Source organism: Columba livia, chromosome 32 (assembly GCF_036013475.1).
Source record: "Columba livia isolate bColLiv1 breed racing homer chromosome 32, bColLiv1.pat.W.v2, whole genome shotgun sequence".
NCBI lineage: Eukaryota > Metazoa > Chordata > Aves > Columbiformes > Columbidae > Columba > Columba livia.
Genome location: NC_088633.1, coordinates 280,620 through 301,321, shown reverse-complemented (window position 1 = coordinate 301,321; position 20,702 = coordinate 280,620). Strand labels below are relative to the sequence as shown.

The following is a 20,702-nucleotide window of genomic DNA, read 5'->3' as shown; positions in this document are numbered from 1 at the left end:
CCCTGCTTAGCTTCCCAGATCAGGTGTTCTCAGGGTGCTATGGCTCGGTATATACATGGTATGGTCTCCCATCCAAGCACTGACCGGGCCCGACCCTGCTTAGCTTCCCAGATCACATGAGGTGGAACCCAAAGGCGAGTCGGGGCACCGGGGAGGGTTAAACCGTTGCGGGGACCTTGGGGACAGTGTCTGGGTTTGGGGACAGTGTCTGAGTTTGGGAACAGGTGGAGGGAGGTGTTGGGAACGTGATCCCGGCGCTGAGAAAAGCGCTTTGGCACCGAGCAGAGCCGAGGAGGAGGAGGGAAGAAGATGATGATGCCCACGGCGGGGGTGGGGGGGGGGGGGGGGAACCGTAAGTGATCCGGGGTGGGGAGGGTGACAAGAGGGGCCAAATGGGGTGACCGAGGGGGCTGGGGAAGGAACAGGAGCTGGAGAAACCACCGAGATGTCAGAGACGTCCAGGTCGCGGTTCCTTCATCACAACGGGCTGGGACGACTCCCCCGGTCCCGCTGGGACCCCCCACCCACCCGTTTGGGTCCCCAACTGCCCCCCGTGCAATATTTGGGGCGAATCGGGAGGATTTCCATCTCCTACGGCTGCGCTCCCAGGTATGGGGGTTGGGCAACAGGGGGCGCTTGTCTGGCCGTCCCTTTTATTCCCTAAATCTGCGTTTATCGTTGCGTTTATCGGGCTCTTCGCTATTCTGGCATCTCCGCTCACCGCGGATTATTCCCATAGAAATGGGTAATTTTACTAATTTGGCTAATTTAGCTGATTTAATTAATCTGGGGTTCATCCCTTTTGGCTTCGGTTGCCCGTTAATTAAAGGTCCCAAGCTGGAGGTGTTGAGGGGGTTAATTAGCGTTGATGGGTAGGACGGGTTGACCTGTTCTCGAGTGCTCGTTAGGAGGAGATTAAGTAGGCTCCACATTTGGCTTAATTAGGTGGTAATTTGACCCCCCCGGAGGTAACGAGATCGTTTGTATGGTGGGTTTGGATGGGAGAGATGAGACGAACCCACCTTAAATATCAACTGTGTTCTGTATCCATTACATTAAATATTATATTAAATAGCTATTTCATTAAATATTAGTTGTATTAAACATTATACTAAATATTAATGGTGTTAAATATCAATTAGAATAAATATTATACGGAATAGTAATTTCGTTGAATATTATAGTAAGTATTATACTAAATATTAAGTATCAACTATACTAAATATTACGGGAAGTATCAATTATAGTAACTAGTACCTCGAATATTAATTATAGTAAATATTACTTATATTAATTACTGTATTAAATATTAATGATAGTAAATATTACTTATATTAACATTACATTAAGTATCAACTATACTAAGTATTATATTAAGTATCAGCTATACTAAATATTACATTAAGTATCAACTATATTAAATATTAGCTTGAATATTAATGATAGTCAATATTAATGATATTAACTACCATATTAAATATTATAGTCAATATCAATGCTATTAACTACCATATTAAATATTAATTATAGTCAATATTAATTATATGAACTGCCATATTATATATCAATTATAGTCAATATCAATGCTATTAACTACCATATTAAATATTAATTATAGTCAATATTAATGATATGAACTATCATCTTATATATTGATTATAGTCAATATCAATGCTATTAACTACCATATTAAATATTAATTATAGCCAATATTAATGATATGAACTATCATATTATATATTGATTATAGTCAATATCAATGCTATTAACTACCATATTAAATATTAATTATAGCCAATATTAATGATATGAACTATCATATTATATATTGATTATAGTCAATATCAATGCTATTAACTACCATATTAAATATTAATTATAGCCAATATTAATGATATGAACTATCATATTATATATGGATTATAGTCAATATCAATGCTATTAACTACCATATTAAATATTAATTATAGCCAATATTAATGATATGAACTATCATATGATATATTGATTATAGTCAATATCAATGCTATTAACTACCATATTAAATATTAATTATAGTCAATATTAATTATATTAACTGCCATATTATATATTGATTATAGTCAATATCAATGCTATTAACTACCATATTAAATATTAATTATAGTCAATATCAATGCTATTAACTACCATATTAACTATTAATTATAGCCCAGTGGTGCCGGAGCAGCTGCCGAGCTCCATCATCTTATATTTAGTACTCAGTCTTATATTTAGTCCCGGCTCAACCAACAGAGCAACAAGACCCAGCTTGGGCGGCCAAACTCTTCCTTATTGCCCTGGAAATCACAGCACTGCACCGGACGACTTAAATTAGCCAAATTAGCAAGATTAATTAGCTAAATTACTCCTGGTGTTTGCAAAGGGTTCCTGACTCATATTACAGGTGGTTTTCATCCCAATTTGCCCATTTAGGACTAGAAATGAGCTTTAACAGCTCGGTTTATAAGTAATTCTGGGCTTGGGAAGGGAAGTAAAATCTAAATACAGGTGCTTAATTTGACCCATATGAGTAAATAAGATGGAATTAGTGACTTGGGTGAATGGCAGGATATGTCCTTCTATATTATGTCTTTCTATATTTCTTTCTATATTATTTATTTCTATATTTCTCTCTATATTATTTTTTCTATATTTCTCTCGATATTATTTTTTTCTATATTTCTCTCGATATTATTTATTTCTCTATTTATTTCTATGTATCCTATATATGAGCATCTACCTGCATATACACACATAAATCCCTCTTGGCTCCAGGTGTCCCCAGGCAAATGGTTGGGATGTTGGAAGCAAAGGATTATGAGATTGGGACCAAATGGTTGTGAGGTTGGGAGCAAAGGGTCGTGAGATGATTGAGATTGGGAGCAAAGGGTTGGGAGATATAGATTGATATTGGGAGCAAAGGGTTGGGAGATATAGATTGATATTGGGAGCAAAGGGTTGGGAGATATAGATTGAGATGGGGAGCAAAGGGTTGGGAGATATAGATTGAGATGGGGAGTAAAGGGTTGGGAGATATAGATTGAGATTGGGAGTAAAGGGCTGGGAGATATAGATTGAGATTGGGGGCAAAGGGCTGGGAGATATAGATTGAGATGGGGAGCAGAGGGTTGGGAGATATAGATTGAGATTGGGAGCAAAGGGTTGGGAGATATAGATTGAGATTGGGAGCAAAGGGTTGGGAGATATAGATTGAGATTGGGGGCAAAGAGTCGGGAGATGACTGAGATTGGGGGCAAAGGGTTGGGAGATGTAGATTGAGTGCAAAGGGTCGGGAGATATAGATTGAGATTGGGAGCAAAGGGCTGGGAGATATAGATTGAGATTGGGAGTAAAGGGCTGGGAGATATAGATTGAGATTGGGAGCAAAGGGCCGGGAGATATAGATTGAGATTGGGAGTAAAGGGTTGGGAGATATAGATTGAGATTGGGAGCGAAGGGTTGGGAGATATAGATTGAGATTGGGAGCAAAGGGCCGGGAGATATAGATTGAGATTGGGAGCAAAGGGTTGGGAGATATAGATTTGGAGCAAAGGGCTGGGAGATATAGATTGAGATTGGGAGTAAAGGGTTGGGAGATATAGATTGAGATTGGGAGCAAAGGGTTGGGAGATGATTGAGATTGGGGGCAAAGGGTTGGGAGATATAGATTGAGATTGGGAGCAAAGGGTTGGGAGATATAGATTGAGATTGGGAGCAAAGGGTTGGGAGATATAGATTGAGATTGGGAGCAAAGGGTTGGGAGATATAGATGGGGAGCAAAGGGCTGGGAGATATAGATTGAGACTGGGAGCAAAGGGCCGGGAGATGATTGAGATTGGGAGTAAAGGGTTGGGAGATATAGACTGAGATTGGGAGCAAAGGGTTGGGAGATATAGATTGAGATTGGGAGCAAAGGGCCGGGAGATATAGACTGAGATTGGGGGCAAAGGGCCGGGAGATGATTGAGATTGGGGGCAAAGGGCCGGGAGATGATTGAGATTGGGGGCAAAGGGCCGGGAGATGATTGAGATTGGGGGCAAAGGGTTGGGAGATATAGATTGAGATTGGGAGCAGAGGGTCGGGAGATATAGATTGAGATTGGGAGCAAAGGGCCGGGAGGTATAGACTGAGATTGGGAGCAAAGGGCCAGGAGGTATAGACTGAGATTGGGAGCAAAGAGTCGGGAGATGATTGAGATTGGGAGCGGAGGGTTGGGAGATATAGACTGGGAGCAAAGGGCCGGGAGATATAGATTGAGATTGGGAGCAAAGGGCTGGGAGATATAGATTGAGATTGGGAGTAAAGGGTTGGGAGATATAGATTGAGATGGGGAGCAGAGGGTCAGGAGATGTAGATTGAGATTGGGAGCAAAGGGCCGGGAGGTATAGACTGAGATTGGGTGCAAAGGGTTGGGAGATATAGATTGGGAGCAAAGGGCTGGGAGATATAGATGGAGATTGAGAGTAAAGGGTTGGGAGATATAGATTGAGATTGGGAGCGGAGGGTTGGGAGATATAGATTGAGATTGGGAGCAGAGGGTCGGGAGATATAGATTGAGATGGGGAGTAAAGGGTTGGGAGATATAGATTGAGATGGGGAGCAGAGGGTCAGGAGATGTAGATTGAGATTGGGAGCAAAGGGCCGGGAGATATAGATTGAGATTGGGAGCAAAGAGTCGGGAGATATAGATTGAGATTGGGAGCAAAGGGCCGGGAGATATAGATTGAGATGGGGAGTAAAGGGCCGGGAGATATAGATTGAGATTGGGAGCAAAGGGCCGGGAGATATAGATTGAGATTGGGAGTAAAGGGCTGGGAGATACAGATTGAGATTGGGAGCAAAGGGTTGGGAGATATAGATTTGGAGCAAAGGGCTGGGAGATATAGATTGAGATTGGGAGTAAAGGGTTGGGAGATATAGATTGAGATTGGGAGTAAAGGGCTGGGAGATATAGATTGAGATGGGGAGCAGAGGGTTGGGAGATATAGATTGAGATTGGGAGCAAAGGGTTGGGAGATATAGATTGAGATTGGGAGCAAAGGGTTGGGAGATATAGATTGAGATTGGGGGCAAAGGGTTGGGAGATATAGATTGAGATTGGGAGCAAAGGGTTGGGAGATATAGATTGAGATTGGGAGCAAAGGGTTGGGAGATATAGATTGAGATTGGGAGCAAAGGGTTGGGAGATATAGATTGAGATTGGGAGCAAAGGGTTGGGAGATATAGATTGAGATTGGGGGCAAAGAGTCGGGAGATGACTGAGATTGGGGGCAAAGGGTTGGGAGATGTAGATTGAGATTGGGAGCAAAGGGTTGGGAGATATAGATTGAGATTGGGGGCAAAGAGTCGGGAGATGACTGAGATTGGGGGCAAAGGGTTGGGAGATGTAGATTGAGATTGGGAGCAAAGGGCTGGGAGATATAGATTGAGATTGGGAGTAAAGGGTTGGGAGATATAGATTGAGATTGGGAGTAAAGGGCTGGGAGATATAGATTGAGATGGGAAGCAAAGGGTTGGGAGATATAGATGGGGAGCAAAGGGCTGGGAGATATAGATTGAGATTGGGAGCAAAGGGCCGGGAGATGATTGAGATTGGGAGTAAAGGGTTGGGAGATATAGACTGAGATTGGGAGCAAAGGGTTGGGAGATATAGATTGAGATTGGGAGTAAAGGGTTGGGAGATATAGATTGAGATTGGGAGCAAAGGGCTGGGAGATATAGATTGAGATTGGGAGTAAAGGCTTGGGAGATGTAGATTGAGATTGGGGGCAAAGGGTTGGGAGATATAGATTGAGATTGGGAGCAAAGGGTTGGGAGATCTAGATTGAGATTGGGAGCAAAGGGTCGGGAGATGATTGAGATTGGGAGCGGAGGGTTGGGAGATATAGACTGGGAGCAAAGGGCCGGGAGATATAGATTGAGATTGGGAGCAAAGGGCTGGGAGATATAGATTGAGATGGGGTGCAAAGGGTTGGGAGATATAGATTTGGAGCAAAGGGCCGGGAGATATAGATTGAGATTGGGGGCAAAGAGTCGGGAGATGATTGAGATGGGGGGCAAAGGGTTGGGAGATGTAGATTGGGAGCAAAGGGCCGGGAGATATAGATTGAGATTGGGGGCAAAGGGCCGGGAGGTATAGACTGAGATTGGGAGCAAATGGCCGGCAGCCATTTGTCCTTGTTCCCCCCTCCTCCTCCCCCCGTTGGCAGCGTGAGGAAACCGGAGCCCGCCAGAGCGCCCTCGGTTCCTGGAACAGCAACGCCCACGCGGGGCTGGTTGCCAAACATTCATGTTCCGCGTCCGTTGAGCAACGCGGAGGCCATGGCCGCCGTCTTCCTACCGGGGAACCTCCAAGACGAAGCCACTTGCTCCGTGTGCCTGGAGTTCTTCAAAGACCCCGTGTCCATCGAGTGCGGGCACAACTTCTGCCGCGCCTGCATCGTCAAGAGCTGGAAGGACCTCGAGGCCGATTTCCCGTGTCCGCAATGCCGGGAGGTTTTCCAACAGCGGAGCTTTAGGCCCAACCGGCAGTTGGCCAACATGGCCGAGATCATCGGCCAGTTCGCCCTGCGTGGGGCTAAAGGGGCTGAGGACGAGGGGCTGTGCCCCAAGCACCGCGAGGCGCTCAAGCTGTTCTGCAAGGACGACCGCAGGAGCATCTGCGTGGTGTGCGACCGGTCCCGCGACCACCGCCCGCACGCCGTGGTGCCCGTGGACGAGGCGGCCGAGGAGTACAAGGTGCTTGTCCGTCTGTCTGTCCGCCCTTCGGCTTGTTCTCCCTCCCAGCACTGTGTATTTGTGGTCATTGAACCCCCCCAAGTGGTCAGCTGAGCTTTGCTAAGCTCAGCCTTACACCCTGCAAAGAGCTGGTTGATGTGCAAGACCAATCTCAGGTGTGGTGCCCGTGGACGAGGCGGCCGAGGAGTACAAGGTGCTTGTCCGTCTGTCTGTCTGCCCTTCGGCTTGTTCTCCCTCCCAGCACTGTGTATTTGTGGTCATTGAACCCCCCCAAGTGGTCAGCTGAGCTTTGCTAAGCTCGGCTTTAGGCCCTGCAAAGAGCTGGTTGATGTGCAAGACCAATCTCAGGTGTGGTGCCCGTGGACGAGGCGGCCGAGGAGTACAAGGTGCTTGTCCGTCTGTCTGTCCGCCCTTTGGCTTGTTCTCCCTGCCGGCGTTCTGTATTTGTGGTCATTGAACCCCCCCAAGTGGTCAGCTGAGCTTTGCTAAGCTTGGCTTTAGACCCTGCAAAGAGCTGGTTGGTGGTTTCTACCTACTAAACCTCCCCCATCTAAATGTGCAAGACCCCCATATTTGAGGATTTTGAGTCATGTCTGTAGCTGAGGATACTGTGTGATTAGCTAATTTCATTAATTAATGTCACCTGAGCTTTGCTAAGCTCGGCTTTAGGCCCTGCAAAGACCTGGTTGATGTGCAAGACCCCCCAATCTCAGGTGTGGTGCCCGTGGACGAGGTGGCCGAGGAGTACAAGGTGCTTGTCCGTCTGTCTGTCCGCCCTTTGGCTTGTTCTCCCTGCCGGCGTTGTGTATTTGTGGGCGTTGAACCCCCCTGAGTGGTCGGCCAAGCTTTGCTAAGCTCGGCTTTAGGCCCTGCAAAGAGCTGGTTGATGTGCAAGACCAATCTCAGGTGTGGTGCCCGTGGACGAGGCGGCCGAGGAGTACAAGGTGCTTGTCCGTCTGTCTGTCCGCCCTTCGGCTTGTTCTCCCTGCCGGCGTTGTGTATTTGTGGTCGTTGAACCCCCCCAAGTGGTCAGCTGAGCTTTGCTAAGCTTGGCTTTAGACCCTGCAAAGAGCTGGTTGATGTGCAAGACCCCCCAATCTCAGGTGTGGTGCCCGTGGACGAGGTGGCCGAGGAGTACAAGGTGCTTGTCCGTCTGTCTGTCCACCCTTCGGCTTGTTCTCCCTCCCAGCACTGTGTATTTGTGGTCATTGAACCCCCCCAAGTGGTCAGCTGAGCTTTGCTAAGCTTGGCTTTAGACCCTGCAAAGAGCTGGTTGGTGGTTCCTACCTGCAAACCTCCCCCATCTAAATGTGCAAGACCCCCACATTTGAGGATTTTGGGTCATGTCTGTAGCTGAGGATACTGTGTGATTAGCTAATTTCATTAATTAATGTCACCTGAGCTTTGCTAAGCTCGGCTTTAGGCCCTGCAAAGAGCTGGTTGATGTGCAAGACCAATCTCAGGTGTGGTGCCTGTGGATGAGGTGGCCGAGGAGTACAAGGTGCTTGTCCGTCTGTCTGTCCACCCTTCGGCTTGTTCTCCCTGCTGGCGTTGTGTATTTGTGGGCGTTGAACCCCCCCAAGTGGTCAGCTGAGCTTTGCTAAGCTCAGCTTTACACCCTGCAAAGAGCTGGTTGATGTGCAAGACCCCCCAGTCTCAGGTGTGGTGCCCGTGGACGAGGCGGCCGAGGAGTACAAGGTGCTTGTCCGTCTGTCTGTCCGCCCTTCGGCTTGTTCTCCCTGCCGGCGTTGTGTATTTGTGGGCGTTGAACCCCCCTGAGTGGTCGGCCAAGCTTTGCTAAGCTCAGCCTTACACCCTGCAAAGAGCTGGTTGGTGGTTCCTACCTACTAAACCTCCCCCATCTAAATGTGCAAGACCCCCATATTTGAGGATTTTGAGTCATGTCTGTAGCTGAGGATACTGTGTGATTAGCTAATTTCATTAATTAATGTCACCTGAGCTTTGCTAAGCTTGGCTTTAGGCCCTGCAAAGAGCTGGTTGATGTGCAAGATCCCCCAATCTCGGGTGTGGTGCCCGTGGACGAGGTGGCGGAGGAGTACAAGGTGCTTGTCCGTCTGTCTGTCCGCCCTTCGGCTTGTTCTCCCTCCCAGCACTGTGTATTTGTGGGCGTTGAACCCCCCTGAGTGGTCGGCCAAGCTTTGCTAAGCTCAGCTTTACACCCTGCAAAGAGCTGGTTGATGTGCAAGACCAATCTCAGGTGTGGTGCCCGTGGACGAGGCGGCCGAGGAGTACAAGGTGCTTGTCCGTCTGTCTGTCCACCCTTCGGCTTGTTCTCCCTGCCGGCGTTGTGTATTTGTGGTCATTGAACCCCCCCAAGTGGTCAGCTGAGCTTTGCTAAGCTCAGCTTTACACCCTGCAATGAGCTGGTTGGTGGTTTCTACCTACTAAACCTCCCCCATCTAAATGTGCAAGACCCCCATATTTGAGGATTTTGGGTCATGTCTGTAGCTGAGGATACTGTGTGATTAGCTAATTTCATTAATTAATGTCACCTGAGCTTTGCTAAGCTCGGCTTTAGGCCCTGCAAAGAGCTGGTTGATGTGCAAGACCCCCCAATCTCAGGTGTGGCGCCCGTGGACGAGGTGGCGGAGGAGTACAAGGTGCTTGTCCGTCTGTCTGTCCGCCCTTCGGCTTGTTCTACCTCCCAGCACTGTGTATTTGTGGTCATTGAACCCCCCCAAGTGGTCAGCTGAGCTTTGCTAAGCTTGGCTTTAGACCCTGCAAAGAGCTGGTTGGTGGTTCCTACCTGCAAACCTCCCCTATCTAAATGTGCAAGACCCCACATTTGAGGATTTTGGGTCATGTCTGTAGCTGAGGATACTGTGTGATTAGCTAATTTCATTAATTAATGTCACCTGAGCTTTGCTAAGCTCGGCTTTAGGCCCTGCAAAGAGCTGGTTGATGTGCAAACCTCCCCCATCTAAATGGGCAAAATCCCCAAATATCAGGATTTTGGGTTGTGTCTGCAGCTGGAGATAGTGTGTGATTAGCTAATTCCATTTATTAGTGTCACCTGAGCTTTGCTAAGCTCGGCTTTACACCTTGCGAAGAGCCGGTTGATGGTTCCTATGTGCAAACCTCCCCGCTCTAAATGCACAAAACCCCCAAATATCAGGATTTTGGGTCATGTCTGTGGCTGGGGATTGTGATTAATTAATGTAATGTCACTTGAGCTTTGTTAAGCTCGGCTTTACACCCTGCAAAGAGCTGGTTGGTGCAATGTGCAAAACCCTCAGATTTCAGGATTTTGGGCCGTGTCTGCAGCTGGGGATAGTGATTAATTAATGTCATTAATTCTAATTGATTTAATGTCACTTGAGCTTTGCTAAGCTCGGCTTTACACCCTGCAATGAGCTGGTTGGTGCAATGTGCAAAACCCCCAGATTTCAGGATTTTGGGTCCTGTCTGCAGTGGGGATTGTGATTAATTAATGTCATTAATTCTAATTGATTTAATGTCACTTGAGCTTTGCTAAGCTCGGCTTTACACCTTGCAAAGAGCTGTTCGATGTCTAAATGTGCAAAACCCCCAGATTTCAGGATTTTGGGTCCTGTCTGCAGTGGGGATCATGATTAATTAATGTCATTAATTCTAATTGATTTAATGTCACTTGAGCTTTGCTAAGCTCGGCTTTACACCCTGCAAAGAGCTGGTTGATGTGCAAACCTCCCCCCTCTAAATGCACAAAACCCCCACATTTCAGGCTTTGGGTGGTGTCTGCAGCTGGATATAGCAATTAATTAATGTCATTAATCCTAATTAATTTAAAATTGAACACCGCTCTGCAAACCCCACCTGCGGGCCCTTGGGCTCGGGCCAATGGAGCGAAGAGCTGAGTGTATTTTAGGCCTGGGCGAGCACCCAAAGGTGAATGTGAGCTGGGCTTAAGCCAGGCTGGACTTTGGACCAGGAACAGCTGGTGAAGATTGAGCCTTTTCCAGCCCGGATTCCTCTTTCAGTGTTGGGGGGTTGGGAATGTGGGTTTGTGGGTGGTTGAGCTGAGTTGAGCCCGGCTTTGCTGGGGGGGAGGGGTTGAGCCCGGCTTTGCTGGGGGGGAGGGGTTGAGCCCGGCTTTGCTGGGGGGGAGGGGTTGAGCCCGGCTTTGCTGGGGGGGAGGGGTTGAGCCCGGCTTTGCTGGGGGGGAGGGGTTGAGCCCGGCTTTGCTGGGGGGGAGGGGTTGAGCCCGGCTTTGCTGGGGGGGAGGGGTTGAGCCCGGCTTTGCTGGGGGGAGGGTTGAGCCTGGCTTTGCTGGCTCTGGGTTGAGCGGCTGCAAAGGGCAAATGGGCGGGAAAAGGCGAAAGGAAAAGGGAGTGGATGCAAAAATTAAAGGGGAAAATGCGAAAATAAAGGGGGAGCGGATGTAAAGGAAAAGGTGCGAATGCGAAGGGGAGAAAAGGGAGCAAATGCGAAGGAAAAGGGGGTGGAAATGCAGGAAGAAAAGGGGGCAAATGCAAAAGAAAGGAAAAGGAGCAAATCCAAAAAGGGAGCAAATGTAAATGCAAAAGGAAAAGGGGGTGGAAATGCAAAAGGAAAAGGGGGTGGAAATGCAAAAGGAAAAGGAGGTGGAAATGCAAAAGAAAGGAAAAGGAGCAAATCCAAAAAGGGAGCAAATGTAAATGCAAAAGGAAAAGGGGCTGGAAATGCAAAAGGAAAAGGGGCTGGAAATGCAAAAGGAAAAGGGGCTGGAAATGCAAAAGGAAAAGGGGGTGGAAATGCAAAAGGAAAAGGAGCGAATGCGAAACATAAGAGGAGCAAAAGGAAAGGAAAAGAGGGTGGAAATGCAAGGAAAGGAAAAGGGAGCGAATGCAAAAGAAAGGAAAAGGAGCAAATCCAAAAAGGGAGCAAATGTAAATGCAAAAGGAAAAGGGGGAGCAAATGCGAAACATAAAGGGGGTGGAAATGCAAAAGGAAAAGGGGGTGGAAATGCAAAAGGAAAAGGGAGCAAATGCAAAAGAAAGGAAAAGGAGCAAATCCAAAAAGGGAGCAAATGTAAATGCAAAAGGAAAAGGGGCTGGAAATGCAAAAGGAAAAGGGGCTGGAAATGCAAAAGGAAAAGGGGCTGGAAATGCAAAAGGAAAAGGGGCGAATGCAAAGGAGAGAAAAGGAAGCGAATTCGAAACATAAGAGGAGCAAATGTGAAGGAAAAGGGGCTGGAAATGCAAGGAAAGGAAAAGGGAGCGAATGCAAAAGGAAAAGGGAGCGAATGCAAAAGGAAAAGGGTGTGGAAATGCAGGAAGAAAAGGGAGCAAATGCAAAAGAAAGGAAAAGGAGCAAATCCAAAAAGGGAGCAAATGTAAATGCAAAAGGAAGAGGGGGTGGAAATGCAAAAGGAAAAGGGGGTGGAAATGCAAAAGGAAAAGGGGGTGGAAATGCAAAAGGAAAAGGGGGTGGAAATGCAAAAGGAAAAGGGGGTGGAAATGCAAAAGGAAAAGGAGCGAATGCGAAACATAAGAGGAGCAAAAGGAAAGGAAAAGAGGGTGGAAATGCAAGGAAAGGAAAAGGGAGCGAATGCAAAACAAAAAAGGGGGAAATGCAAAAGGAAAAGGGGGAGCAAAGGGAAAGGAAAAGGAGCAAATGCAAAACAAAAAAGGGGGAAATGCGAAAGGAAAAGGGGGAGCAAATGGGAAGGAAAAGGAGCAAATGCAAAGAAAAGGGGGTGGAAATGCAAGAAGAAAAGGGTGCGAATGCGAAAGGAAAAGAGGGCGCGAATGCGAAAGGAATGAAAGCAAAGCAAAGCATGTTGCTCCTTTGCCCCCAGGAGAAGATCCAGTGCCGCCTGGACGTGCTGAAGAAGGAGCGGCAGGAGCTGCTGGAGTTCAAGGTGAACGACGACAAGAAGACGCAGGAGCTGCTGGTTGGTACCGCCGGTTTGGCCCAAGCGCCGGGTTTAGGCCACGACACAACCGGCAGCGCACCTAAGCCCGGCTTTGTTTGATAGGCGGCCGCTCAACCGCGTTGGTGATGCCAAAGGGCGGCCGTGTGTCCCCGGGGAGGTCTCGGGTGGGGTGGTCTACCACAGCATCCTCATTGAACTGAATGGGTGAAGGTCAATGGGGCAGAGTCCAGTTGGACACTTGGATCTAGTGCAGTGCCCCAGGGGTCGCTATAGGGCCTATATTATTCCATATATTCGTCAATGAGTTGGATGAGGGAGCAGAGTGACTGTGCTGGTGGCACCAAACTGGGTGACACTGGGAGCTGTGCTGCCACCAGAGACCTGCACAGGCTGCAAGGAATTCAATGTAGGTCAGAGAGGTTCTCCTGCCCCTCTGCTCTGCCTTTGAGTAAAGGGTTTAGTTCAGATACTATCAGAATATACTTGGGGAACTCATACATACATGTGTGTGTGTATATATATATATATGTATATAGTAAATGCAGCCACAGCACCCTGAGCACGCCCCATCTCATGTGATGTGGGAAGCTAAGCAGGGTCGGGCCCGGTCAGTGCTTGGATGGGAGACCAGCTGGTCCAGAGAGGTTCTCCTGCCCCTCTGCTCTGCCATTGAATAAAGGGCTTAGGTTAGATACTGTCAGGATATACTTGGGGAACTTATATCTATCTATCTATAATTTCATATATATATGTATATATAAATATAATAGATGAAACCACACCCCTCTGAGAACGCCCCATCTCATGTGATCTGGGAAGCTAAGCAGGGTCGGGCCCGGTCAGTGCTTGGATGGGAGACCAGCTGGGTCAGAGATTCTTCTGCCCCTCTGCTCTGCCATTGAAAAATGGGTTTAGTTCACATACTCTCAGGATATACTTGGGGAACTTATATCTATCTTATCTATCTATCTAATCTATCTTATCTGTATATCTATCTAATATATGCAGCCACACCCCCCTGAGCACGCCCCATCTCATGTGATCTGGGAAGCTAAGCAGGGTCGGGCCCGGTCAGTGCTTGGATGGGAGACCAGCTGGTCCAGAGAGGTTCTCCTGCCCCTCTGCTCTGCCCTTGAATAAAGGGGCAGGATATACTTGGAGAACACACATATATATACATACATACATATATATATATAGCCATAGTACCCTGCGAACGCCCCCATCTCATGTGATCTGGGAAGCTAAGCAGGGTCGGGCCCAGTCAGTACTTGGATGGGAGACCAGGAAGCCAATGGTACCTGGGGGGTTAGAAGGGGGTGGTCAGTAGGTCAGAGAGGTTCTCCTGCCCCTCTGCTTTGCCCTGGGGAGACCACATCTGGAATATTGTGTCCAGCTGTGGCCCCTCAGTTCCAGCAGGACAGGGAACTGCTGGAGAGGGTCCAGTGTAGGGCAACCAAGATGCTGAAGGGAGTGGAGCATCTCCCGTGTGAGGAAAGGCTGAGGGAGCTGGGGCTCTGGAGCTAGACAAGAGGAGACTGAGGGGGGACTCATTCATGGGGATCATCATGCTTAGGCTGGGCCTGGGGTTTATCTGAGTATAAAGATGGGTCTGGATGGAGAAACGCTGCTCTGAGCGAGTTCTCCTACACCGACCCTTCCCCCAGTTTGGGTGGTGGGACCAGTAGATGGCAACAAATGGCTATTGTGATCCACAGTCCGATGCCTCCGGGTCCTTCCCCCTACATTAACGTGTAAATACAGATATATACAGGTATCTATACACTTATATATATATCCCAGAAGAGCCTGTTTGACACTAAGGATCCCCAGTCCAATGCCTCTCAATCCTTCCCCCTACATTAACTTGCCAATACAGATATATACAGGTATCTATATATTCCAGAAGAGCCTGTTTGACACTAAGGATCCCCAGTCCAATGCCTCTCAATCCTTCCCCCTACGTTAACTTGTCAATAGAGGTGTATACAGGTATCTATACACTTATATATATTCCAGAAGAGCCTGTTTGACATTAAGGATCCACAGTCCGATGCCTCTGGGTCCTCCCCCTACATTAACTTGTCAATAGAGGTATATACAGGTATCTATATATTCCAGAAGAGCCTGTTTGACATTAAGGATCCCCAGTCCGATGCCTTGGGGTCCTTCCCCCTACATTAATGTGTAAATACAGATATATACAGGTATCTATATATTCCAGAAGAGCCTGTTTGACATTAAGGATCCCCAGTCCGATGCCTCTGGGTCCCTCCCCCTACATTAACTTGTCAATAGAGGTATATACAGGTATCTATACACTTATATATATTCCAGAAGAGCCTGTTTGACACTAAGGATCCACAGTCCAATGCCTCTTGGTCCTTCCCCCTATGTTAACTTGTCAATAGAGGTATATACAGGTATCTATATATTCCAGAAGAGCCTGTTTGACATTAAGGATCCACAGTCTGATGCCTCTCAATCCTTCCCCCTACATTAACGTGTAAGTACAGATATATACAGGTATCTATATATTCCAGAAGAGCCTGTTTGACATTAAGGATCCCCAGTCCGATGCCTCTGGGTCCCTCCCCCTACATTAACTTGTCAATAGAGGTATATACAGGTATCTATACACTTATATATATTCCAGAAGAGCCTGTTTGACATTAAGGATCCACAGTCCGATGCCTTGGGGTCCTTCCCCCTACATTAACGTGTAAATACAGATATATACAGGTATCTATATATTCCAGAAGAGCCTGTTTGACATTAAGGATCCCCAGTCCAATGCCTCTCAATCCTTCCCCCTACGTTAACTTGTCAATAGAGGTGTATACAGGTATCTATACACTTATATATATATCCCAGAAGAGCCTGTTTGACATTAAGGATCCCCAGTCCGATGCCTCTTGGTCCTTCCCCCTACATTAATGTGTAAATACAGATATATACAGGTATCTATATATTCCAGAAGAGCCTGTTTGACACTAAGGATCCCCAGTCCAATGCCTCTCAATCCTTCCCCCTACATTAACTTGTCAATAGAGGTATATACAGGTATCTATACACTTATATATATTCCAGAAGAGCCTGTTTGACACTAAGGATCCACAGTCCGATGCCTCCGGGTCCTTCCCCCTACATTAACGTGTAAATACAGATATATACAGGTATCTATATATTCCAGAAGAGCCTGTTTGACATTAAGGATCCCCAGTCCAATGCCTCTTGGTCCTTCCCCCTACGTTAACTTGTCAATAGAGGTATATACAGGTATCTATATATTCCAGAAGAGCCTGTTTGACACTAAGGATCCACAGTCCAATGCCTCTTGGTCCTTCCCCCTACGTTAACTTGTCAATAGAGGTGTATACAGGTATCTATACACTTATATATATTCCAGAAGAGCCTGTTTGACATTAAGGATCCACAGTCCGATGCCTCTTGGTCCTTCCCCCTACGTTAACTTGTCAATAGAGGTGTATACAGGTATCTATACACTTATATATATTCCAGAAGAGCCTGTTTGACATTAAGGATCCACAGTCCGATGCCTCCGGGTCCTTCCCCCTACATTAACGTGTAAATACAGATATATACAGGTATCTATATATTCCAGAAGAGCCTGTTTGACACTAAGGATCCACAGTCCAATGCCTCTTGGTCCTTCCCCCTACGTTAACTTGTCAATAGAGGTGTATACAGGTATCTATACACTTATATATATTCCAGAAGAGCCTGTTTGACATTAAGGATCCACAGTCCGATGCCTCTGGGTCCTCCCCCTTACGTTAACTTGTCAATAGAGGTATATACAGGTATCTATATATTCCAGAAGAGCCTGTTTGACACTAAGGATCCCCAGTCCGATGCCTCTTGGTCCTTCCCCCTACATTAACGTGTAAATACAGATATATACAGGTATCTATATATTCCAGAAGAGCCTGTTTGACATTAAGGATCCCCAGTCCGATGCCTCCGGGTCCTCCCCCTTACGTTAACATGCAGATCGCGGCGGCGGTTGTGTCCAACCCAGCTCTTGTCGCCCCAGCGAACCATCGCCAGCGAGCGGCAGAAGCTGCTCCTGGAGTTCGAGAAGCTGCGGCAGTTCCTGCAGGAGCAGGAGCGCCTCCTGTTGGCCCAACTGGACAAGATGGAGAGCAACGTCGGCCGCAGGCAGAACGACAACATCACCGACCTCTCCAGGGAGATCGCGCTCCTCAACAAGCTCATCGCGGAGCTGGAGGAGAAGATTCAGCAGCCCATGCTTGAGTTCCTCAAGGTGGGACGTCTGCCATAGAACGAGCCCTCAGATCCAAGTTATGACCCTTTTTTGCCCCTTTTTAAGGTGTTTTCTGGGTGTTGTCAAGGTGTTTTGAGGATAAATGTCCCTTTGTGGCCCAACTTTAATGAGTAGATGGTGTCTGAGAGCCCTGAGTTGGAGGACAAGGTTCAACAGCCCATGCTCGAGTTCCTCAAGGTGGGACATTGACCACCAAACAGGCCCTTAGATCCAAGTTATGACCCTTTTTCACCCCTTTTAACGTGTTTTCTGGGTGTCCTAGAGGTGTTTTGAGGATAAATGTCCCATTTTGGCCCAACTTTAATGAGTAGATGGTGTCTGAGTGTCCTGATTTGGAGGACAAGGTTCAACAGCCCATGCTCGAGTTCCTCAAGGTGGGACATTAACCACCAAATGAGCCCTTAGATCCAAGTTATGACCCTTTTTCACCCCTTTATAACGTGTTTTCTGGGTGTCCTAGAGGTGTTTTGAGGATAAATGTCCCATTTTGGCCCAACTATAATGAGTAGATGGTGTGTGGTGGTATCTGAGAGCCCTGAGTTGGAGGACAAGGTTCAGCAGCCCATGCTCGAGTTCCTCAAGGTGGGACATTGACCACCAAATGAAGATCAGATCCAAGTTATGACCCTTTTTCGCCCCTTTTAACGTGTTTTCTGGGTGTCCTAGAGGTGTTTTGAGGATAAATGTCCCTTTTTGGCCCATCTTTAATGAGTAGATGGTGTCTGAGTGTCCTGATTTGGAGGACAAGGTTCAACAGCCCATGCTCGAGTTCCTCAAGGATGGAACGTCTACCATCAAACAAGATCCACGTTATGACCCTTTTTCACCCCTTTTAACGTGTTTTCTGAGTGTCCTAGAGGTGTTTTGAGGATAAATGTCCCTTTTTGGCCCAACTTTAATGAGTAGATGGTGTCTGAGAGCCCTGAGTTGGAGGAGAAGGTTCAACACCCCATGCTCGAGTTCCTCAAGGTGGGACATTGACCACCAAATGAAGATCAGATCCAAGTTATGACCCTTTTTCGACCCTTTTTAATGTGTTTTCTGGGTGTCGTCGAGGTGTTTTGAGGATAAATGTCCCTTTTTGGCCCAACTTTAATGAGTAGATGGTGTCTGAGAGCCCTGAGTTGGAGGACAAGGTTCAACAGCCCATGCTCGAGTTCCTCAAGGTGGGACATTGACCACCAAATGAACTCTCAGATCCAAGTTATGACCCTTTTTCGCCACTTTTTAATGTGTTTTCTGGGTGTCCTAGAGGTGTTTTGAGGATAAATGTCCCATTTTGGCCCAACTTTAATGAGTAGATGGTGTGTGGTGGTGTCTGAGAGCCCTGAGTTGGAGGAGAAGGTTCAACAGCCCATGCTCGAGTTCCGCAAGGTGGGACATTGACCAACAAATGAACCCTTAGATCCAAGTTATGACCCTTTTTCACCCCTTTTAACGTGTTTTCTGGGTGTCGTCGAGGTGTTTTGAGGATAAATGTCCCATTTTGGCCCAACTTTAATGAGTAGATGGTGTCTGAGAGCCCTGAGTTGGAGGAGAAGGTTCAACAGCCCATGCTCGAGTTCCGCAAGGTGGGACATTGACCAACAAATGAACCCTTAGATCCAAGTTATGACCCTTTTTCACCCCTTTTAACGTGTTTTCTGGGTGTCCTAGAGGTGTTTTGAGGATAAATGTCCCTTTTTGGCCCATCTTTAATGAGTAGATGGTGTCTGAGAGCCCTGAGTTGGAGGAAAAGGTTCAACAGCCCATGCTCGAGTTCCTCAAGGTGGGACATTGACCAACAAATGAACCCTTAGATCCAAGTTATGACCCTTTTTCGCCACTTTTAACATGTCTTTTCGGTGTCCTAGAGGTGTTTTGAGGATAAATGTCCCATTTTGGCCCATCTCTAATGAGTAGATGGTGTCTGAGTGTCCTGATTTGGAGGACAAGCTTCAACAGCCCATGCTCGAGTTCCTGAAGGTGGGACATTGACCACCAAATGAAGATCAGATCCAAGTTATGACCCTTTTTCGCCCCTTTTAACGTGCTTTCTGGGTGTCGTCGAGGTGTTTTGAGGATAAATGTCCCTTTTTTGCCCAACTTTAATGAGTAGATGGTGTCTGAGAGCCCTGAGTTGGAGGAGAAGGTTCAACAGCCCATGCTCGAGTTCCTCAAGGTGGGACATTAACCACCAAACGAGCCCTTAGATCCAAGTTATGACCCTTTTTCACCCCTTTTAACATGTTTTTTCGGTGTCCTAGAGGTGTTTTGAGGATAAATGTCCCTTTTTGGCCCAACTTTAATGAGTAGATGGTGTCTGAGAGCCCTGAGTTGGAGGAGAAGGTTCAACAGCCCATGCTCGAGTTCCTCAAGGTGGGACGTCTACCATCAAACAAGATCCATGTTATGACCCTTATTCACCCTTTTAAACGTGTTTTCTGGGTGTCCTAGAGGTGTTTTGAGGATAAATGTCCCTTTTTGGCCCAACTTTAATGAGTAGATGGTGTCTGAGAGCCCTGAGTTGGAGGAGAAGGTTCAACAGCCCATGCTCGAGTTCCTCAAGGTGGGACATTGACCACCAAATGAAGATCAGATCCAAGTTATGACCCTTTTTCGCCACTTTTTAACGTGTTTTCTGGGTGTCCTAGAGGTGTTTTGAGGACAAATGTCCCATTTTGCCCCAACTATAATGAGTAGATGGTGTCTGAGAGCCCTCAGATGGAGGACAAGATTCAACAGCCCATGCTCGAGTTCCTCAAGGTGGGACACTGACCACCAAACGAGCCCTTAGATCCAAGTTATGACCCTTTTTCACCCCTTTTAACGTGTTTTCTGGGTGTCCTAGAGGTGTTTTGAGGATAAATGTCCCATTTTGGCCCAACTTTAATGAGTAGATGGTGTCTGAGTGTCCTGAGTTGGAGGACAAGGTTCAACAGCCCATGCTCGAGTTCCTCAAGGATGGAACGTCTACCATCAAACAAGATCCATGTTATGACCCTTTTTCACCCTTTTAAACGTGTTTTCTGGGTGTCCTAGAGGTGTTTTGAGGATAAATGTCCCATTTTGGCCCAACTTTAATGAGTAGATGGTGTGTGGTGGTATCTGAGAGCCCTGAGTTGGACGACGAGGTTCAACAGCCCATGCTCGAGTTCCTCAAGGTGGGACATTGACCACCAAATGAACTCTCAGATCCAAGTTATGACCCTTTTTCGCCCCTTTTTGACGTGTTTTCTGGGTGTCCTAGAGGTGTTTTGAGGATAAATGTCCCTTTTTGGCCCAACTTTAATGAGTAGATGGTGTCTGAGAGCCCTGAGTTGGAGGACAAGGTTCAACAGCCATGCTCAAGTTCCTCAAGGTGGGACACTGACCACCAAACGAGCCCTTAGATCCAAGTTATGACCCTTTTTCGACCCTTTTTAATGTGTTTTCTGGGTGTCCTAGAGGTGTTTTGAGGATAAATGTCCCTTTTTGGCCCGACTTTAATGAGTAGATTGTGTGTGGTGGTGTCTGAGCACCCTGAGCTCTGCTAGGCCAGGCCTAACAACCAAACGGCCTAAACCAGCGGTGTGCTCTGTATATTGATTCAACTCCTGCCTACAGGAGGTTGTTTCAGGTCAAAACGAGCGATTAATTAAGCTGCAAAGTATGAGGGAGCGAACAGCGGGAGCCCAGGGATCGATTGCAACGCCAAGACCCAAACTGGAGCCCATCCAGCCCTCCCTGTTACCCAAATCCTCCTTCCCAACCTAAGCCGGGTTTGAAAACTAAACCCGAGCTGCCCATCATGAAATT

The 20,702-nt window shown here is 47.2% G+C and overlaps 1 protein-coding gene across 6 annotated transcripts in view; it reads left to right on the top strand.

Annotated features, from left to right (window-relative positions):
• The first annotated feature begins 418 nt into the window (after nucleotides 1-418).
• The window catches only part of LOC102086443 (E3 ubiquitin-protein ligase TRIM7), a 25,689-nt gene continuing 5,405 nt past the window's right edge, over nucleotides 419-20,702 (top strand). For all 6 annotated transcript variants that reach the window (XR_010468564.1, XR_010468565.1, XR_010468562.1 and 3 more), the window contains exons 1-4: nucleotides 419-609; nucleotides 6,231-6,759; nucleotides 12,539-12,634; nucleotides 16,674-16,904. Coding sequence is in view for 1 of the 6 variants with exons in the window: in XM_065044128.1 (XP_064900200.1) it covers nucleotides 446-609; nucleotides 6,231-6,759; nucleotides 12,539-12,634; nucleotides 16,674-16,904 (1,020 nt within the window). In the remaining 5 variants the exon portion in view is untranslated. The remainder of the gene's footprint in view (nucleotides 610-6,230; nucleotides 6,760-12,538; nucleotides 12,635-16,673; nucleotides 16,905-20,702) is intronic.